Source organism: Cydia strobilella, chromosome 18 (genome assembly GCF_947568885.1).
Source record: "Cydia strobilella chromosome 18, ilCydStro3.1, whole genome shotgun sequence".
Lineage (NCBI taxonomy): Eukaryota > Metazoa > Arthropoda > Insecta > Lepidoptera > Tortricidae > Cydia > Cydia strobilella.
Window position 1 is genome coordinate 11,714,480 of NC_086058.1, and position 19,186 is coordinate 11,733,665.

Consider the following 19,186-nt stretch of genomic DNA (forward strand, 5'->3'; position numbering starts at 1 on the left):
TCAAACTAAGGAATGCAAAACCGGTTTTTATTTGTATGAAAATTCGGTTAATATTCGTTTATTAACCGATTTTTCCATACAATTTAAATTCGGTTTTGCATTCCTTAGCTCAAACCAATGATCCAGGTTTCCGACAGTTAGATAAGTGACAATAATACATTTTCAATGCCTTTATTTACCTGTCCTGACTTTTCAGATAAAGGTACCTAAGTACTGTAACAAAACTAAGAATAAATAAAAAAAATTCACACACAATAAATCGAACACTAGCCAAAAAACTTTACAAAATTCTTATAAATTTATTATAGTAAGTATATGCTGTTTGAAATGGCTAGATTTTTCAGGTATTATACGCTTGTTGTGACTACGCCAACAATGAGCTCATAAAAAGTGTCTGATTGATTTCATCAATTAACATAGCCTATTGTGATATCGAGTCTCGGCCGCAGAACTACTTATCTTGTTAGAGACGTAAATAAGCATTGTCACTTTATGTGTCTTAGTTTCTCCTTATCAAGTTTCGATTCAAATCGGAGTCGTGACTGAAATTTTAACAAAAATGCAGATTGAAATAAAACTATGAAAACGGATTATATCGCGTATATTGAATTTATAATACATCCCGACGTTTCGAACCCTTTACAGCGTTCGTGGTCAACGGGTGACTCGGGTCACCCGTTGACCACGAACCCGGTCACCCGGGATATAATCCGTTTTCATAGTTTAATTTCATGAGTAACTATCGCGGTAACCGAAGACAATAAAAATGCAGATTGCAATGGAATTCGCATTAGATTTTTTTTTAAGTAGGGTGAAATGCACCGTCACTGCAATACAACTACCAAATAACTCACAAATTGTTTTACTACCTGATATCAATGACATCGTAAGGGACAAGGAGGACAAAGGACGACGTGGGAAAAAAAAGCCTATAATATAAAAATAAATATATTTATCAAAAAGTCCTATTTATTGAGGAATTTATTGCCGGTGACGCCCATACCTACTTCAACCGTGATAACAACCGGCGCTCGTGCCCGTAATGTCCCTTTAATGAATAATGATGTCGATGACTTATCGCCGTGGCCGCTGTTGGTAAGGCACGGGATAAGATAAGAGGAAATAAACTGATGAACATAAATTTAAACCATATAAATTCCTTTTGATTCCTAAGTGTCAAATGATAAAAATGTGCCATAGAATAGATGAGGTAGGTGCGATGGACAATAGACCTAAAATGATAAAATTCAATCTAAAATCGAAGCTATTACGCATTTGTTGACCTGTCATCTGTGTTTATTTCGGACCTTAGAAACAGTTTGAAATGATTTTTTTACACTCATTTTCAAATTATTTTCATATATAGATATATAAATTTATTGCCACATCAAAGGTTTTGAATCACAATTATTTTTACACACTTAATGCATAAAAATTAAGCTCAAATTAGATCTACGTGACAATTTTTTGCTCTGTATGGCACGACGGGGGTCGAACCGACTATTTTATCAACCCGCATAGGTTAAAATACATAAGTATAATTATAACATAGTTGTTTAAGGTTTTGGTAACGCAATAAGTTAAAGATAAAATCGAAAAACGTCACCTTTTGAATGGTTTTATTTTTCTATAGTGATGGTTATCAAGGAGCGTCATTAAATATGCGCCGGGGCTCGTATTCCGTCCACATTGTGTTGTCCAAGTAATAGCATTGATGTTTACAACATGACTTAAAAACATTATGAAAAACGTACTTCATTATAATAAAGCTGACGCTTAATCTGTTCCACAGCCGCCAAAAGGCTTCGTGAACATGCTGGACGAGGTGGTGATCTACAACGACCCGTACGGCGTGGCGCTCGTGATCGGCGCGTGGAACTACCCGCTGCAGCTGCTGCTGCTCCCCATGGCCGGCGCCATCGCCGCCGGCAACACCGTCATCGTCAAGCCCAGTGAGCTGTCCGTCGCTTGCGCCAACTTCGTGGTCGAGACGCTGCCCAAATACTTGGATAATGTGAGTGATCCTACTTCTGATGCCGCTGGCCCGTGCCATCGCAGTCGGCAACACCGTCATCGTCAAGCCCAGTGTGCTGTCGGTCGCGGCGGAGACGCTGCCCACCTGGATAATGTCAGTGAGCGATACTTCTGATATCGGTGGTTGACTCTCTCGCGACTGGGAATTCCGTCATAGTTGAGCCTGGCGAGCTCTCCGTGAATATATAAACTCTTGCCCACCCCTTATGATCATTCTTACAAATCTACTGCCATCAAAGGTAAAATGATACGCGCCAGGCTTAATTGTTAATGGCGAGAGAACCGATATTGTGCTGTAAGTGCTTTTACGTGTAAATTCTGCACGTGAAGGCTAACTACTTTAACCACCTTATCTAAAAAAAGACTTGAGAAAAACTATTTTATGACCTTTTTTAAAGCAAATTTCCCTTGCAGGACGCAGTGCAAGTGGTAGAAGGCGGTCCAACAGAGACAACAGAACTACTCAAGCAGCGGTTCGACTACATATTCTACACGGGCGGCACCAACGTCGGCAAGATCGTGCACGCCGCCGCCGCCAAGTTCCTCACGCCCGTCACGCTTGAGTTGGGTGGCAAGAGGTAATAGACAATTAAACTTAACGTTGTAAGTGGTAGAGCAGTCCAGTAGAAACAGAGCTGCTCAAGTGGTTGTACTACATCTTTTACACGGGCGGCACCAACGTCGGCAAGATCGTGCACGCCGCCGCCGCCAAGTTCATCACGCCCGTCACTCGACCGACTTGGGCGGCAATTGGTAACACAGTTTTAAAACTTGAGGTTTCTTCTGCAAGTGTCACTACCCTTATTTTTAGAAAATATAGTATTATTGTGGCTCTTAATAACGTCATAATAATAAATCGATTATCGGTAGTTTAAAATAAATATTTCATAAACTAACTATTATTTATGAATTGTTAAAAAAGACAATTTTATTCTTTATTCTTTTTACAATTGCATACATGTAGTAGGTACAAAAGGCATTCAATATTACAAGAAGTTCTTACATTCTTTTAGCTATATTTTGACATCATTGATATTTAAAATCCTATGAATTCTTGCGATAAAAATTATCGCTTCGCCACATAAATAGACTCGTGCTTAATTGACAAACGGAGTCTCCTATTAGGTCGAGGTTAATTCTTTTAGCATCGATCGTATACGTCACCTAATAGACAAGCGCGTCGTGTGTCTATTAATTTCATTATTATCATCGTACTCATCATTATTTCTTACATTTTGATAACTATTTAGACAAGCATGACCTATGCTATAAAGACTTGAAGAACTAACTTTTTGTAAAGTCAAGAAACAACGCAAAAATACAGAGTCATAAACTACAAAACTGCTTTTTAATAAGCATTTACTTCCTATTCACTCTGACAGTTTACCAGAATGTGTTGTTTCCACAATAACCGGCAATTTGAATCGGTAATAGTGCTTTAACGAGTCAGCGTATATTTTTAACTGACTTGACAAAAGGAGGTGGAACTACTTTCGATCGTGGATGGTGGGTGGATCTTAGTTGATCTCTTTGGCAGTCAATGGTTTAATGTAATTTTTTTTTTACAGCCCAGTGTACATCGACAGCACAGCGAACCTAGAGGTCACCGCGAAGCGTATCCTCTGGGGCAAGTTCATCAACTCAGGCCAGACCTGCATCGCCCCAGACTACATACTGTGCAGCAAGGAGATCCAGGACAAGTTCGTAGCCGAGGCCAAGAAAGTGTTGAAAGAGTGGTACGGGGAGGACCCGCAAAAGTCACCCGATCTATGCAGGATTGTGAACAGCAGGCATTTCAGGTAATATTTACTAGAATAGGCAAGTTTAACAACTTCTCTGGCCAGTTGTCGACTACATACTGTAAAGCAAGGAGAGCCAATCAGGATCATAGAGTAACTTATACTAGAGCGGTACTGTCATAGTAAATTTTGTAACCCCAGTAAATTCACTGCCATCTGTCGACACACTTTAAAACTAAAAATGAAGATTTATAAAAATACGATAGAATGTATTTAAATATAGATAAATGATTTTTTTTTATTTGCATTAATTATTTTTATGATTTTGACCCATGTTCTTTCACTGATATGCGTTAAAATTGTTAAATAACAAACGAAACCGTCAACGCCATCTATACGACTGTAGGCCAAAACTAGTAGCGCCCTCTGAACGAGAATCAAATTTTCTTGATTTTCGAGGCACGTTTTTTCCTTAGACTGTATCCATCTATTACGGAGTTATATCTATCTTTGTTCAGGATATAACCAAAATTTTAAAATAACATGGCCATATATGCATATGCCATGGTTGACTGGTAGAGAATGCCTTAAAAGGCAGAATGCTACAGCATTAAGTCCGCCTTTTGTACATTTGTATTTTCTTTTGTGCAATAAAGATTAAATAAGTAAATAAATATATCTCAAATATTTCATAGTAATCAATATTACTTGGGATTAGTTGCGAAAGCTATCCATAAAGCCCGGTTCACATTTGTCTGTAGTTGTTGTGTCGTGACGCATATCGGTTTCATACATTTAATATGGTTGCTTTCACATTTGTCTGATGCATGCTGCGTGCAACACAACACGTCAGACAAATGTGAACCGGGCTTAAGCCGTCGTAAAAAGCCAGGACGGGACGATGAGTAATCAGTATTACGTTCGATGTGTTCTTTCTGCAATGTTTATTTTCTTATTTTGCATCGTCAATTCTTCTTCAAACTTGCACGTGTCTGGCAGATACACGTCAGAACATAATTATGTAATTAATTATCTTACCGACCTTGCGACTTAGTATACTTTGCTTACAAATTACAGTACCTACAGTAATTTTACTGTTTATGACCTGCACGACTTTAACCGATATATCAAACAGTAGATAGTATTCATAAAAACCCTTGGTCGTTAGTAGTTACACTAGTAAGTCCACCCCCAAAGTACGTACCTTCGTTATATTCTAGCCGCCTCCAAGCCCTAGTCGACGCCAGCCAGGACAAAATCGCCATCGGCGGCAAACACGACGCCCAGGAGCGGTTCATCGCGCCCACCGTCCTCACCAACGTGACAGGAACTGACAAGATCATGGAGGACGAGATCTTCGGGCCCATCCTGCCCATCCTGCCCGTGCAGAACGCGTATGAAGCCATCAAGTTCATCAATGAGAGGTAAAAACAAGTTATGATGATGTGATATAGCGACCAAAGCGGCGCTTCACAGCGGATTAAGACTGATTTTGATTGTCACTATTTTAAACTGTCAGACTTGATAAGGGATAACAATAGACTAGACTAGTCGTGTGGGTGAAGTTAATTTGTTTTTTGGGGTTTCTTTTGTTTTGTGATCGGACTTTCCGTTGTACACAGTTCTTGTAATAACATCAAATTATGTTTTAGAAAAGAATTGAAAGGAGTATTAAATTGTTAAAATATGACTTGACTTTACGCATACACCCGGACGTTTCGCATACATCTGAATTCATACAAGATGTATGATAAAACGCCGGGCAGGTTGAGGTTAATGACATTTGTAAGTGACCGGTTGACTGCAAAAAATTCTCTATAGCATTAAATCCTCCTTTTGTATGATGTATTTTTTTTGTGCAATAAAGATTAAATAAATAAGTATGTAATAAAACTATGAAAGCGGATTATATCGCGTATATTGAATTTATAATACATTCGTCGTTTCGAACCCTTTACAGCGTTCGTGGTGAACGGGTGACCGAGGAAAGACTACAAAGTGCAAAAATACCCTCATACTAAAAATAATGAACCATCATAGACTATAAACTTTAAGGCTGGTGGTACATGCAAAATCGGTTCATAAGGCTAGTTATACAATACAACTATTTCTAAGTATAGATATACATATATATACGCGATAAAATATATTTTCATAGTTTTATTTCATGAGTAACTATCGCGGTAACCGAAGACAACATTTAATAAGTTTGTGTTGGAAGTTGATGGGTTTAATACAAATAAATGTCTCTCACCACTTAAAATCTACATATTACAATACATTACAAGAACTGAGTATAATTACCGTTTTGGGATTCATTACGTCCAATTATTTTAACAATACGTGTGTCATCGTTTTAGGTGGTTTATTCATCTCAGAAATTCGTTTAATTTGAGGTTTCCATTAAGATAACTCCATATAATGGGCTTCCAAACGAATCAGAAATAATACAATTTACAAACCATTACTATAATGGAATTCATCGTATACCATTTTCAAAGTACGTCACGTGATATTCCGTACGGTCAGCGACAGAAGTAGCTACGTAACATAACAAGCTAAAATATTATCCGTGTCTTCTCTTGGCATTCGAATCGCGTGCGTCTAACTTACATGCGCGTTCATGGTATAAATAAATAAATACTAATGTATTAAACAAATATATGAAATGAATAGCGTAAAAAAGATATGACATAAAATATGCGTATGACATAAAATTCGCCTCGGTACATTTTTTCATGTCTTTGTTTTTTTTTGTATAACTATGTTTGTCCAATAAATTGACATACATATTTGGCAAATATGTACATTGAGTACTGATTGACATAAAGCTACTTTTGTCGTTGACATTGAATCATTAAATCTGACTATTCATGGAGGAAGGCCGAGTCATTGTTTTAAATTGTCGCCTACAGTCCGCTTGTATGACGGCTGTAATTGGTTTCCATACTTATTAATATGAATGGCTCTGTCATAGGTACTTATAGTCGGCAATAGTCTATCGACCCGAGTTACGGGGTTTGCAACTTTAGTTATCGATAGCTAAAGACGCAAATCCCTTACCTCCTTCAAATGAAGTTAAGTTTTCAACTACACTCGGCGTCACGGAAATCGCACACCCACGGACGGTACATATAGCTGACGTATAGGTATTTAAAATACTGAAAGTAAAGAAATTATATATACCACGCATAATTCACAAACATTGGCGATCCACAAAAAAAATGTTTAGTCGTATAGGTGGATTATTTATATTAAAAAAATTGTGACATAACATGACAAAAAAGTATTGAGACCTGAGAGTAGGAGATATTATAAACTGAAATCAGTTCATAGTTTCAGTTTATAGTTTAAATAGTAGTGTGTCTACTTGAAAAACACAAAATAAAATATTTTCATAGAAAATAATTTAATTTGTTCTTAGAGTAGGAGATATTATTCTCCTACAAAGGATATTACTAATCGTATTATAAAGTTCAAAGGTTAATGTCATTCAACACATTACAGTGCTCAACTCGTAAGCATAATACAAAAGCATATTACGAGTGGTAATATTGTATCATAAAGCCCAGTGTAAACAAGGTGAGTTATCTTTAAACTGGAGTAACGACACGAACACATGTGTTTGTTGTTTGACGATGCAATGTCTTTTGTACTGGCCCATACAGTATTATGTCAGAATATATTAATAGTCCAAGTTTGAAATGTTTTAGAGTTTGAGTTTGCTATGGGACGACAGTTTTGCCTATGCCGATTTTAAGGGCCATCAATGCCATCATATGTACTTTAAAACGTTGTACAATACACGTAATAATAGGTAATTCGCAAATCGTGTAGATTTAAAACACTTCCTTTGGTCGTGTTGCGAATTTTCTACTTTCCGCACTTGTATCGGTCGGCTTCACAGGTAGGATCACTACTCACTAGGCCAGACCGGTCGTGAACCCGTCAATAATCATGAACCCATGTGTTACCTTTTCTTGTGTTCATCGTCATGTGACGGTTCCAGGGAGCACCCCCTAGTGCTTTACGTGTTCAGCACGGAAGGCAACATTCAGAAGTTGTTCAGGGAGCAGACCCGCTCGGGCAGTCTGGCCTACAACGACACGATCATGTTTTACGGCGGTAAGAACTGGCACGGCGGGAACTCATGAAATAGATGATAAAAGGCCTTTATTAATTTAATAGTATAAACTCGCTTTTCGGTTGATATATCGGGGACAACTTAACAATAGACATGCAATCTCCTTCGAAACGAGTTAAGTCAAACCAAGAAAATTCTGCAGAGATTTTGACAGCACACGCAGTGCAGGTGTAATTTTAAACGTCAAACTTCTATAAAATTATGACGTGTAAATAACAGGCACTGCGTGTGCTGTCAAAATCTCTGCAGACTTTTCTTGGTCTAACTCTAAGAAGTTTGCGACTTTAGCCCATGATTTGTTATGAAAATATAGCAGCGTCATTAAACTGTAAACACACTTTAAAATAACCCGAATCAAAATAATTAATAGAAATAATTTGATTTGTTCTTAAATATACAATGTCATTTGTTTTGTATCAATCTTGTAATAGTATTTTATACAATCGTGATATAATAGAGAGCTTTTCAGTCGAGTACCGTGTTTAAGCAACGAAGCTTGCTGAGTTGCTTAAGTTAAGGTACGAGATTGAAAAGCTTTATTATATCACTATTGTATACAATAGTTTTTCTACGAGACAAAAAAATAATACTTTCAACTAGTAGAATCATATAGGTAAACAAACCAAAAGTATACAGCTAAGATACGCGAGCTGCCGCAACCCGCGATACCTTCATACTCGTACGCGCCCGGCCGCCGGGCCCGGTGCCCCCGGCGGGTTGGTCAACGACACCTCCTCGTAACTCATGAGGTCCTGGTACCTGCTCATTGCTAAATTCAATTTTAAGACAGTTTTTTCTCGATTTTGGCCACCGTAGCCTATGGAGACTAACAAGCAACGAACGCTAAGCTGTTTTCGTAGTGTATGGATGTTGCTATATGAAGGGTATGCGCGTTTCTGACTTATGAAGCAATTGTTTCTACTCCAACATAAAATAAAATAAAATGCAATGCAAATGCAACACAAAGCAGATGCGACGCAGCGTCTTTAAGTAGGCTAATTTGCATTGAATCGAGTCTCCTTAAACAAGAAATATTTTATCGAATTGTATGAAGTTCTATTTTCCAAATTTTTATAATTGACTAAACCGTATCGATAAAATTCTTATGCTTAAATCGGAAGTGCCATAGACTATTCAACGTTGAAAAGAGTAAGGTTGTAGTGTTGCATATGAAGTTGTAATACACAGATTATACTCGACGAGTAGAAAAAACGTTTAACGTTAGTGTTTGAGAATATATCCAATAGCACAACAAAATATGACAATCGTGTCATGATACTATTGCTATTTTGCTCGAATTATTGTTTTATTCTTAGTTGCCTGTGACTATATCTTCCGTAAAACTACTTCAATATTTCTAACTTCTGTTTTTTAAAGTTATCTAGAATAGCAAAAAGGCCTTTTATTACTATTTCATTCGATTTTTTGCTGTATTTTTGAACGCCAGTATAGGTAACGGGCCAGATTTGCTTGTCTATCTCTATAATAACGGTGGAGGCTAGGCTCGCACATTCCTGCTAATATAGTGGCGTAGGGTTCCTGCAGGTTGCGGTTCATGCTTTTGGTGGTGGTGCAATGCAATATTTAGTTTGTGCTTGACGGCTGAACTTTTAAATTTGTGTTTCTACCTTATTGTAATAAAAATAAAGTAATTATTACGACACGATTTAGCGGCGTGTCTTTAATTATGTTTGTGTTAAGGTAAAAAACATGGCTTTAACACATCTGTCAAGAATAAACTTAATGTGGAATACCTGCATTTATTCTGTGATAGTTAAAAGTCGCATTAACCTAATGAGTTTGGTTGATGCTACATTTTAATTAAATTTAAACGCTAGTTTATAAGTATCTTGTATAAACTGATAGCTAGATATTTTCTGTGCAAGTCGTATTTAGTAAAATAATTATTATCAGTAGACTAGAACTGAACTGACCTATGTGCGCTACTTATAACAATTAAATATGTAAATATAACCTTATCTTCTGCTTAGCGCACCAGCAACACCAGAATGTGCTTTAGAGAGTGGATGATAAACGCTTATTTGCTGTAATCAAATAAAGAACATTGTTTATTAAACGTTTAATTTTTTAATTCCAATTCAATTAATTATGTTAATTATTCTACTCTCTATGGCTATGGGGTTAAAAACAAGACAATCTTAATAATACAGAGGTTTTCTCTTCTTATATGATCAAAACTGTATAATAGATTCACACTAGCATAGCAAAACACTGATTATTGTTTTGTGCGCTACAAAACATTTTGGTACTTCGCGTACTAGGTCCTTGTGCACTTATTGCACTGAATTGCTTGAGTGCAATAAGACCTCTGGGAGTTGGGTTAAAAGCATAACATCCGTACATTTAGATGAAGAGGAGCCCTCTGGTCGCGGACTGGACGCGAGTGGCAAATCAAGGTATTCACTATTCAGTACATTTGGGCGAGCGCAATGCGAATGGCTTTGATTCGCCGCTCGCCGCGCGCTGCTTTCGTCCAGTTCGCTCTCTATGTTAAGAAAGTCAGTTTTCAACCTCATCCTACACGGTGGCAGCCCCTGACTCGTCCTTTGCTTGCTAGAGAGAAGCCGCTGACGATGTACGTGTTCAGCAATGATAAGGCGCTGGTGTCCAGCATAGTGGACAGCACCAGCTGCGGCGGCATGTGCGTCAACGACACGCTCATGCATATGGGAGGTTTGGAACTTACACCTTTTGTATACCTCTCGCGTCGGATGATGGTCCCTATGAGAGTTCCTTCAAGTCTCTTTTGGCTAAATATGTTTTTACCGTGTTTTTATTATTTAAATAACATTTCTAGATAAATTAATGTGATAAACTTACAAAAAATGTCTACAATCATATGTGACAGCTACTCCACATAAAAATGAACCAAAGGTACCATCATTCGACACGAGAGGTATAAGTGTGTGTCAGTGTTTTATTTTTTAAGTGTGTCAAATAAAAACTTCGGGTATAATATTTTAGCAAAGTATTGATCGTAGAAGAGCTTCCTCATAAGAGTTGTGACTGAATGTGTGTCAACGACATATGGGAGGTCTGGCAATTGTGTTTTTCAAATGTGGGTCAGTGGGTTTTGTTAAAATTTGAAACTGTTTAGATGGAATATTAGCTGTTGATAACGTTGGGACTGTTAAATAGATGAAAGGTAGGTTGTGGGTCTTTTTATATAACCTATATGGCGTGGTTTTAGCTACATATATATATATTATGGATGAAGTCACTAACAATTGCATGCTCAGAATAAGTATAGACAAAAGACTATTAAGACGCGCAAAGTTGTATAAAATATCTAGAAGTTGACTAAATGGCGATGTATGGCACCGCGCGTTTTGCACCACTTTGTCCGTCCTATTATTTATCCACACAGGCACAACTGTTAAATGTTTAATTTTTTCTAAGGAAACCACAGAACTTTACTTCTAGTCAATACCATAGACCATAGATTGAACCACCCTCAGTGAAAACCGAGCGTGCTGATTTAGGGTCATTCTACTTTTATATTTGTAGATTATGTAATTTTTTAAATTGTATATCAATATAACGCACCGTTTAATAATGTGAATAAATATTCATTCCTATGTCGTCACAAGAGCATTTCCCACCGACGCGATATCTGGTCAGCAAACAGATTCAACCTCAATAAACCTTCAAGGTCGGTATTTGGCTGGCATATTTACACCCCTCGAAGTTGAACGGTTTTTTATGATATATCACGCAATGATTTTATATTGTATGTAATAGTAGCTTTACTGATCTGTGTCGGACATTCCTACAGTCCAAGGAATAAAGAGACACGAAATACGAGCCTTATTTGCTGCGTTGAGTGCAATATATGGTTTGTGGTATTAACAATGAAATCAAAATAATATGATTATCAGGTTAAATGTTAAACTGGAATACTTAATTGCAGAATATGTCGTAAAACGTATATAATTAGGGTAAATTTTGCAGTTGAAACGTTACCCTTCGGCGGAGTGGGTTACAGCGGCGTGGGCGCGTACCACGGCAAGGCCACGTTCGACACGTTCACACACAAGAAGAGCTGCCTCATCAAGAACTTCTCGCCCATTGGGGAAAAGCTCGCTTCGTGAGTATACCTATTGTGATGTCGGTTGAGACGCTAGTTGGGTACAGAGGCGTGGGCGCGTACCACGGCAAAGCCACGTTCGACGCAAGAAGAGCTGCCTCATCAAGAACTTCTCGCCCGTTGGGGAGAAGCTCGCTTCGTGAGTAGGTTTATATAACTATTTTTAACAGGTAAACACAGGTTTCGCAGTTGCGTGCCTATATTCCATTCCGATTTTAAAGAAGAATGTTATAAATTTATCCGGACTAGACCAATCGGCCGATGAGATTTTGTATCTATGGTTTCATTTGTCACCTTTTTTTACTGACGAAATCGATTTGCCAGACTCTCTCCTTAGCATTATTATTCCCATTTGATTGTGTGGTCTGCTTTCTTTGTCCTTTCTTTCCACTTCGCACGATCGACGATTTGCCAGACTGTACATAAAAAAATAGTTTACTATCATAATAGCTATTTACATTTCAAATGAACTGGTAATAATTAACCAGCGGGCGCTACCCGCCGTACACCGAGGGCAAGCTGAGCTTCATCACGGCGCTGATGCGCAAGCGGCACGGGCCGTCGCTCGCCGCGCTGCCCTACCTGCTGTGCGTCGCGCTCGGCGCCGGCCTCACCTACGGCATCGTGGCCTGGAACAAGGTAAAGAAGTAAACCCTACCCTACCCTACCCTACCCTACCCTCACAATCGAACTGTTATTACGACATCCGAACCGGATCGCGCTGTATGTACAGCGGCATGTTTTGTGATTTAACTGAATTGTGAAACATCAGTTTTTGACTACCGGGGTGCCCGCATAATGTAACAACAGAGCCGTACAGTGCAGTTCGAGGTACGACTTTGTCTTAAGACTTTACACGTCTTACAAAATGAATGGATCTTTGATCATAACTACAAACTCATTTCGAGAACGCTCACAGGAGCGTTAGGTCCAACTCACAAAGGTATATTTAAAGCGGAATGAGCTCTACTACCAAAAAGTGCTCATCAAACCCAAGAACACACAGTTTTTCTCACTTCTCTCTCTCGGCACCGCTCCGTTCCAATCGGAGAAGCGCGAGACGAGACTAAAGAGCGAGACGAGAAAGGAGCATCATGTACACACTCGTTCTCAGGGTTCGAACGGATAATTATCAATGATAGTTATCTTGATAATTATCGTGATTTTTATGCCTGGTATCTATTTGATAATAACCTAAAATTTACGAAATATAATTAGATTGTTACATGATGATTATCTTATATTTCTATTGTTAATAAAAAAAAAACAATATTAGGTCGGTTTTTATTTGTACATAGCAAAAAACCTCATAGCAATCATCATTTTTTACTATCAAAGAATTAAAAGAAAATGGACATTGCACCACCCATACCTGGGATAATTTTCAAAGACTATAATTATCTGGATAATTTCGAAACCTGCTCGTTCTCGGCCTGTCTCGGGGTCTCTCGACGAGTATGTACAGCCGATAACACAATATTAACGTATTGATTTTTATATTCTTGTATTGAATACTTAGAATTTGCTTTCGATCACACTTTTTGGCCGTAGAGCTCACTCTGGTTTTACTTATACTTTCGTGGTCCAGCCACAGTCACTGCCATGTATCTCTTTCGCTGGGTAACTGCTAATATTCGGCCTAAGGTAATACAGGTAGTTCAATGCCTGCTCATTCAGCTTCAATTCAGCTATGCTCGTTTGCCACCATCTAAATAGGTATTTAAATATGTCCTGTCAATAATGAATTTTATATGAAACAAATTTGTTCCATTTGTGCTATTACATTCAATTGATAATACGACAGACGATTAAATGTTGACAGATGTTGAAATAACATAAGGAAAACTTTTGTAATTACACTATACAATTTATAGATCCTCTATGTCGACCGATAAAGTGTCCAAATATTTAGCTTTTATGTAAAAAAAATAACAAAGCACATATTATGTACATTAGCTTATTTTTAGTATTATTCGATTTATTAGGTAGGTTTAACGAAACATATTTTCAATTCGCTTACTTACCTAACAAATACATACAAAAAAACTTTTAAACATCTATGTCATGACATATAGATTGGGCTCCAATCAAAGATGTTCAAAATATTTTTTGTGATATTTGATAGTTGCTAGTTTTATTTATCTAATGTTGGTAAGAATACTTAACTTTCACGCAAAATGTAGTTCAACTAAAGTTGTCTTGTTATTGTTTTAAATTGGCCAATAACTTGTGTATATTACAATAAATATTATGAAAGTAAACCTTTTGTTTTATTATAACGTCAGCCGCGAAAGCTGAAGCCACTAAATGTGTGCCCTGGGCACACATTTATTGGGCAGGACCATACTACGGTACTTTTACTTATTAGATTGGGTCCAATTTACTTTTCATCACACTCGCTCAGTAAATGTGGAATTGCACGCAGGCTTAGCGGGAACAATAGAAAAAGCGTTGTCCCTAAAGTTTCTAGTATTATAATTGACAGTTTTTGTCTTTATACTTCATTTTAGTATCGCAAGTGTGATGAAAAACATTGTGTGTAACTCGGGGCGTAATAATATTGCAAACTCGAGTCTATAAATCGGTCCGGCAAGCCGTCGCGATTTAACTATACTTTCGTTTGTAATATTTAACTTACGCCCCATGTTGCACAATGTACTATTGTGATTTACACAAGGAAGTATTAGATCAAGCATGCCAATACTAAATCAAACAAGGCGTATCTTATCAACATATTATAACATATTATAGATGGTTACCAAACCTCTTTATCAAGCCATTACAAGTTTTGAATTGACAAAAAATATAATACGAACTACGAAAGATAGAAAATTTAGCATGAAGTTGCCATTTGCAAAAATATGTACAGTACCTATACTTAGTTTTTTTAGCATTAGAAAAAAGGTACACAATCTTGTATTTTTATTGATAAATAAGTCACAGCAAATATGTAACATTTATATAGCATAATATATGTTCATTTACATTCTTTTGGTTTCATATTATTAACTTATAGTTACTATTTTTAAAGCGTTTTTCAATAGAGACACGTCAAGATTGTTTACCATTTTTCTAATGCTAAAAAAACTAGGTGTACCCAATATTTGCTCCCACTTTTAATTAAAGATGCATCAAAATCCTATTAGACTGATCGTTAATGACGTTAATTATTAATAATTTTATGGGTACTTTAAGTGCAGGTTTAAGGTCCCACTCCAGTGTCTCTCTTATTCATGTAATCTATAGGATCTTTTATTCATGTAAACCGTTATTTACACGACCTTTTATTTATCATCGAAAAATTCGGATTCGGGTGCAGGCCATGACAATATGTAATGTTGCCAAATGGATACCTACTCCCCTTGTAGTAACTGACAACAACTGTCACAATGTGGAACACTATGTAGAAGTTCCATGGAATTAATGGGAAGTTTTCAGCCAAGAGCTAACTGAATCTTTTCTGTATGTATGCTTGTATTTCTACGGTAACATCCATAGACAGGAAAAAAAGGTATAGAAACACATATCCTCCTGAGTCCCCCTCGTCATTATTGCAGTTTTAATTTTGGAACCTTCTTGTATTCCATTTTAATTCAAAATTCCATTTAAATTAAATCCTTTATAAAGGCCTCAGGGATTCATTAAGATATACTAAGTATAAGGCTCATAATGTGCGCCTCTGGAATTTGCTTCGCTACAATCAGTACCTGCAGAATGCAGCGCACAAGACACAACTTTCGAGTTGTAGGGGAACCGTGTTTGTCCTCACATACCCGTTCTTGATGCACGCGCGGCAAACTCCAAAACGTTATCTGCCTCTATGCAAGAGCGATAGAGAGGCAGATAACGATTTTTCGATGTTGGCTGTAGGCCCTCTGGAGTACGTTGGGGACTATAACTTGTTAACCATTATATATTAAATAATTTCACGGTTTAGACTCGCTTGTTTTTAGTCACTCGCGCGACATGTTTTGGAGAGCCTAGCTGTTCGTGCTGTGTGTGGCTACAAGTGTTAGGTGACCCAAACCCAAGCACATCACTATGCCGCCTACAACGACAGCGCAAGACCTCCCCCAACCGGTTTTCTCGGCGCGGGCGACGCGGCGCGCCGCAGTACGCGATACACGGCCGTCGTGAACGCTGCTCGCACTGTTAGTGCTTGAGAAAGGAGAAGGAGACCTAGGCTCTCCGAAACATGTCGCGCGAGTGACCAAAAACAAGTGAGTCTTAACCGTGAAATGATTTAATGTAAGTATGTCTCACAACAATTTAAATTCGAAACATTATATATGTACGCTCCCGCTAAGGCGACAAACACACGACTGGGGGGTTTCTATGCGATTTTGTACTGCGTTTTGATTCTTCATTACCATCACCACATTTCTGGCCGTTTTATAAAAGCAAACAGGATCATTGTGTTTGTACAAGAATAGCAAAAGCACGGGAGTACTACAAGATAACCGAAAATGACTTTACCATTTATACGCAGTTCGTCAATAATGTGGGAATGGTAATGAAGCGATTGGTGCGACTGAATATTTAATCGCATAGAACTACCCGACTGGCAAGCGATGCTGTAGCCGCTACAGTGTAGCGTATAAATAAGTAAAAATAATTTATTTCGGACCACTATAAAATCCATACAAGATAAACACATCGATATGATATCACATGTCGTATCATCGATATCATGATCGATATGATGATGATGGTCATGTTATCGATGTGATGATGAATGTGTGTCGGTACGTAGTATAAACGCTAGCGAACCTTGAGAAACCTTGAAGAAAAATAATTTATTTCTGTTTTATTTTTCAGGCTGTGTCTGAGGAGCTGTAGGCAGGTGGACTCTTAACAGACTCGAGAAACGAAGTACCAGGGATATTTGTGATAATATTGTTTTTTTAAGAAATCTATTTACTATTAACTATTTTAAATAATGTAACTTTATAAGTTTGCAGGCATTCCGCTCAACTGTTGCATTTATGTGTTATTTTTTGTTATGTATTTTTTACTGTGTTTGGGTATACAAACGTAATGATGTGATCACCAATCTGCAAGAAAAGAATTAAGGTTAAAAGAACTAGCAAGTCTTTCTATGAAATGAAGTTGAAAAGATACTTCCGCGCGTAGATATAATTACAGGTTACCGGCGTTTATAATATAGTTGAATCGACACAGCGCCTACACATATATTAATTAGTCGGATCAAAGGAGATTCGAAGATTCGAACGAATCGGTAATCGTATCGTTACGTCCGTACACCCGACTTAAGCCCATCCTGACTTGTCGATACAGTATTTCTTCTTGATTGAATCAGGTGTTAGTAATCCAGGTACTCCTTACTGCCAAGTCCGGATAGAGCCAGAATCATTGTCTTTATTAACACTCTTGCCATCTGCTACAATAATAATTTTATATTGATATTTGGGCACAAAATGTTCTTACTTATGGGTTGATACTGATCTAATTTATGAGTAATATACCCTATAAAATGTTATATAATTTTTATTCTAAATCTAAGTCACTATTCCCCTAGCGAAGTTACGTTAATGTACAAAAATTGATTGGTGATGGTTTTTGAAGATTTGTGTTGCCTACCGCCTACCTTTGAAATAAATAATTCTTACAATTAGTAGGACTAGAAGCGATGTACGCGTACCAATGATTTAATACCTCATTAAGAGGTTAGATTTTTAACTGTGTGATTTTGGTTGGGAAGTGTAGGGCGCTCAAAATAAATTCGGTACCTAGGTACCTAATAAAAAACCCAATTGAGAAAAAAAACGTTTTATTTTTAGCTCCTCGCATCCCCGTTCTCGGTGCACGCGCGGCAAAGATATTATGTTTGAAACATTGGCAGTCCGGTACACACTATATGACTGACATAAAACATTCTTCCCTCTCGCACTTACATACTTTACCATAGGAAGAATCAAGAAAAGCGGGTGCTACAATGTCAGACATATTTTTATACGATTTCTTCTACTTTGTTAGTAGGATATAGACATGACAATGAAAAGGCTGTATATTTTTATTGGTTGTATAAATTACGTTGTAAGCTCATTTGGGATTCCAAGAACCACAAATTGTTTATATTTATATTATTTATACCATCGTAAAAGTTTGATTAAAATCTTTTTACCGATTACACCATACGTAACACTTGTACAAACTATTACGATATTTGGTAGGTATTAATGTTTATAACAGCAAATAGCTTAACCTGACGGAATGTACCATATAGAAGAAATAACACATCATTAAAGTGCTTTATAAGTGAAATTGACTTCGTGTTAATTTTATTCTATTCCCCAAGTCCCCATTTAATTTTTTCATTATTTAGCAAATAAACTCATAAAACCTCATATGATGGAGAACGATTCGAATTTCGATAAACCTCGTTATCGCTATATTTAAAACTTAGTTATAAAAATACAAAATACCCGCCTGTTTTAGGCCAATCAGCAGGGCCGGATTTAGGGGAGGGCAACTGCCCCGGGCCCCCACAATAGACTTAGGAAAGGATAGGAAAAATAATTTGGGGCAAAGGTGCCTCCACTGAGTGGAGTGGAGTCCACTCCTTCGTTGCCCCGGGGCCTCCACACAATCTGGCCCTGCCAATCAGATCCAAAATAAGCGTTTTGAGGAATTAATTCCCAGCAAGCTGGAAATTTGGTTCTAAATGCGTGTGCTTAATCCCGAGTTTGCTCCATCTCAGGAGGTGTGCATAAATTTTGGGGCTTGGGAGATACATTTTTTCTTAGATTGACAAACCACTTGATGCAGAAGGAACCCGCCATCAATTTCAATGGTACCTACTACTATCAATGTTTGGTGGATCAGACATTGGTGAGAAAAGGCGTTTTCGAATTTTTTACAAACATACCAAAAATTACGACATTCAAAATGGCGGCCATTTTTTACAACCTTTGACTACGAATTCATATTAAGGTACCTTTCGGATCCTCAGATATAAACTTTCATCATGATTAGAGCAAATTTTCCGTCGGACATACATACTGTTTTCGAGCTACAAGCAAAAAACTGAAAAAGATGAGGAAAAAGAGCAATATTTTTGCACTCCTGGGATGGAGCACTCGGATTACACGCATCTAGGACCAAATGAAGGTATTAAGACGATTTCCAGCTTGCTGGGAA

The 19,186-nt window shown here is 37.6% G+C and overlaps 1 protein-coding gene across 5 annotated transcripts in view; it reads left to right on the forward strand.

Moving 5' to 3' along the window:
• The window catches only part of LOC134749541 (aldehyde dehydrogenase, dimeric NADP-preferring), a 37,082-nt gene extending 18,772 nt beyond the window's left edge, over positions 1-18,310 (forward strand). For 4 of the 5 annotated variants that reach the window (XM_063684513.1, XM_063684515.1, XM_063684518.1 and 1 more), the window contains exons 4-11: positions 1,793-2,014; positions 2,449-2,612; positions 3,603-3,833; positions 4,994-5,197; positions 7,783-7,898; positions 11,890-12,025; positions 12,514-12,664; positions 16,844-18,310. In XM_063684513.1, the coding sequence (XP_063540583.1) occupies positions 1,793-2,014; positions 2,449-2,612; positions 3,603-3,833; positions 4,994-5,197; positions 7,783-7,898; positions 11,890-12,025; positions 12,514-12,664; positions 16,844-16,864 (1,245 nt within the window). In that variant the 3' untranslated portion in view covers positions 16,865-18,310. Of the gene's footprint in view, positions 1-1,792; positions 2,015-2,448; positions 2,613-3,602; positions 3,834-4,993; positions 5,198-7,782; positions 7,899-10,495; positions 10,612-11,889; positions 12,026-12,513; positions 12,665-16,843 lie in introns of all 5 variants that reach the window. The other variant, XM_063684514.1, reaches the window with a different exon arrangement.
• The last annotated feature ends 876 nt before the right edge of the window (positions 18,311-19,186 follow it).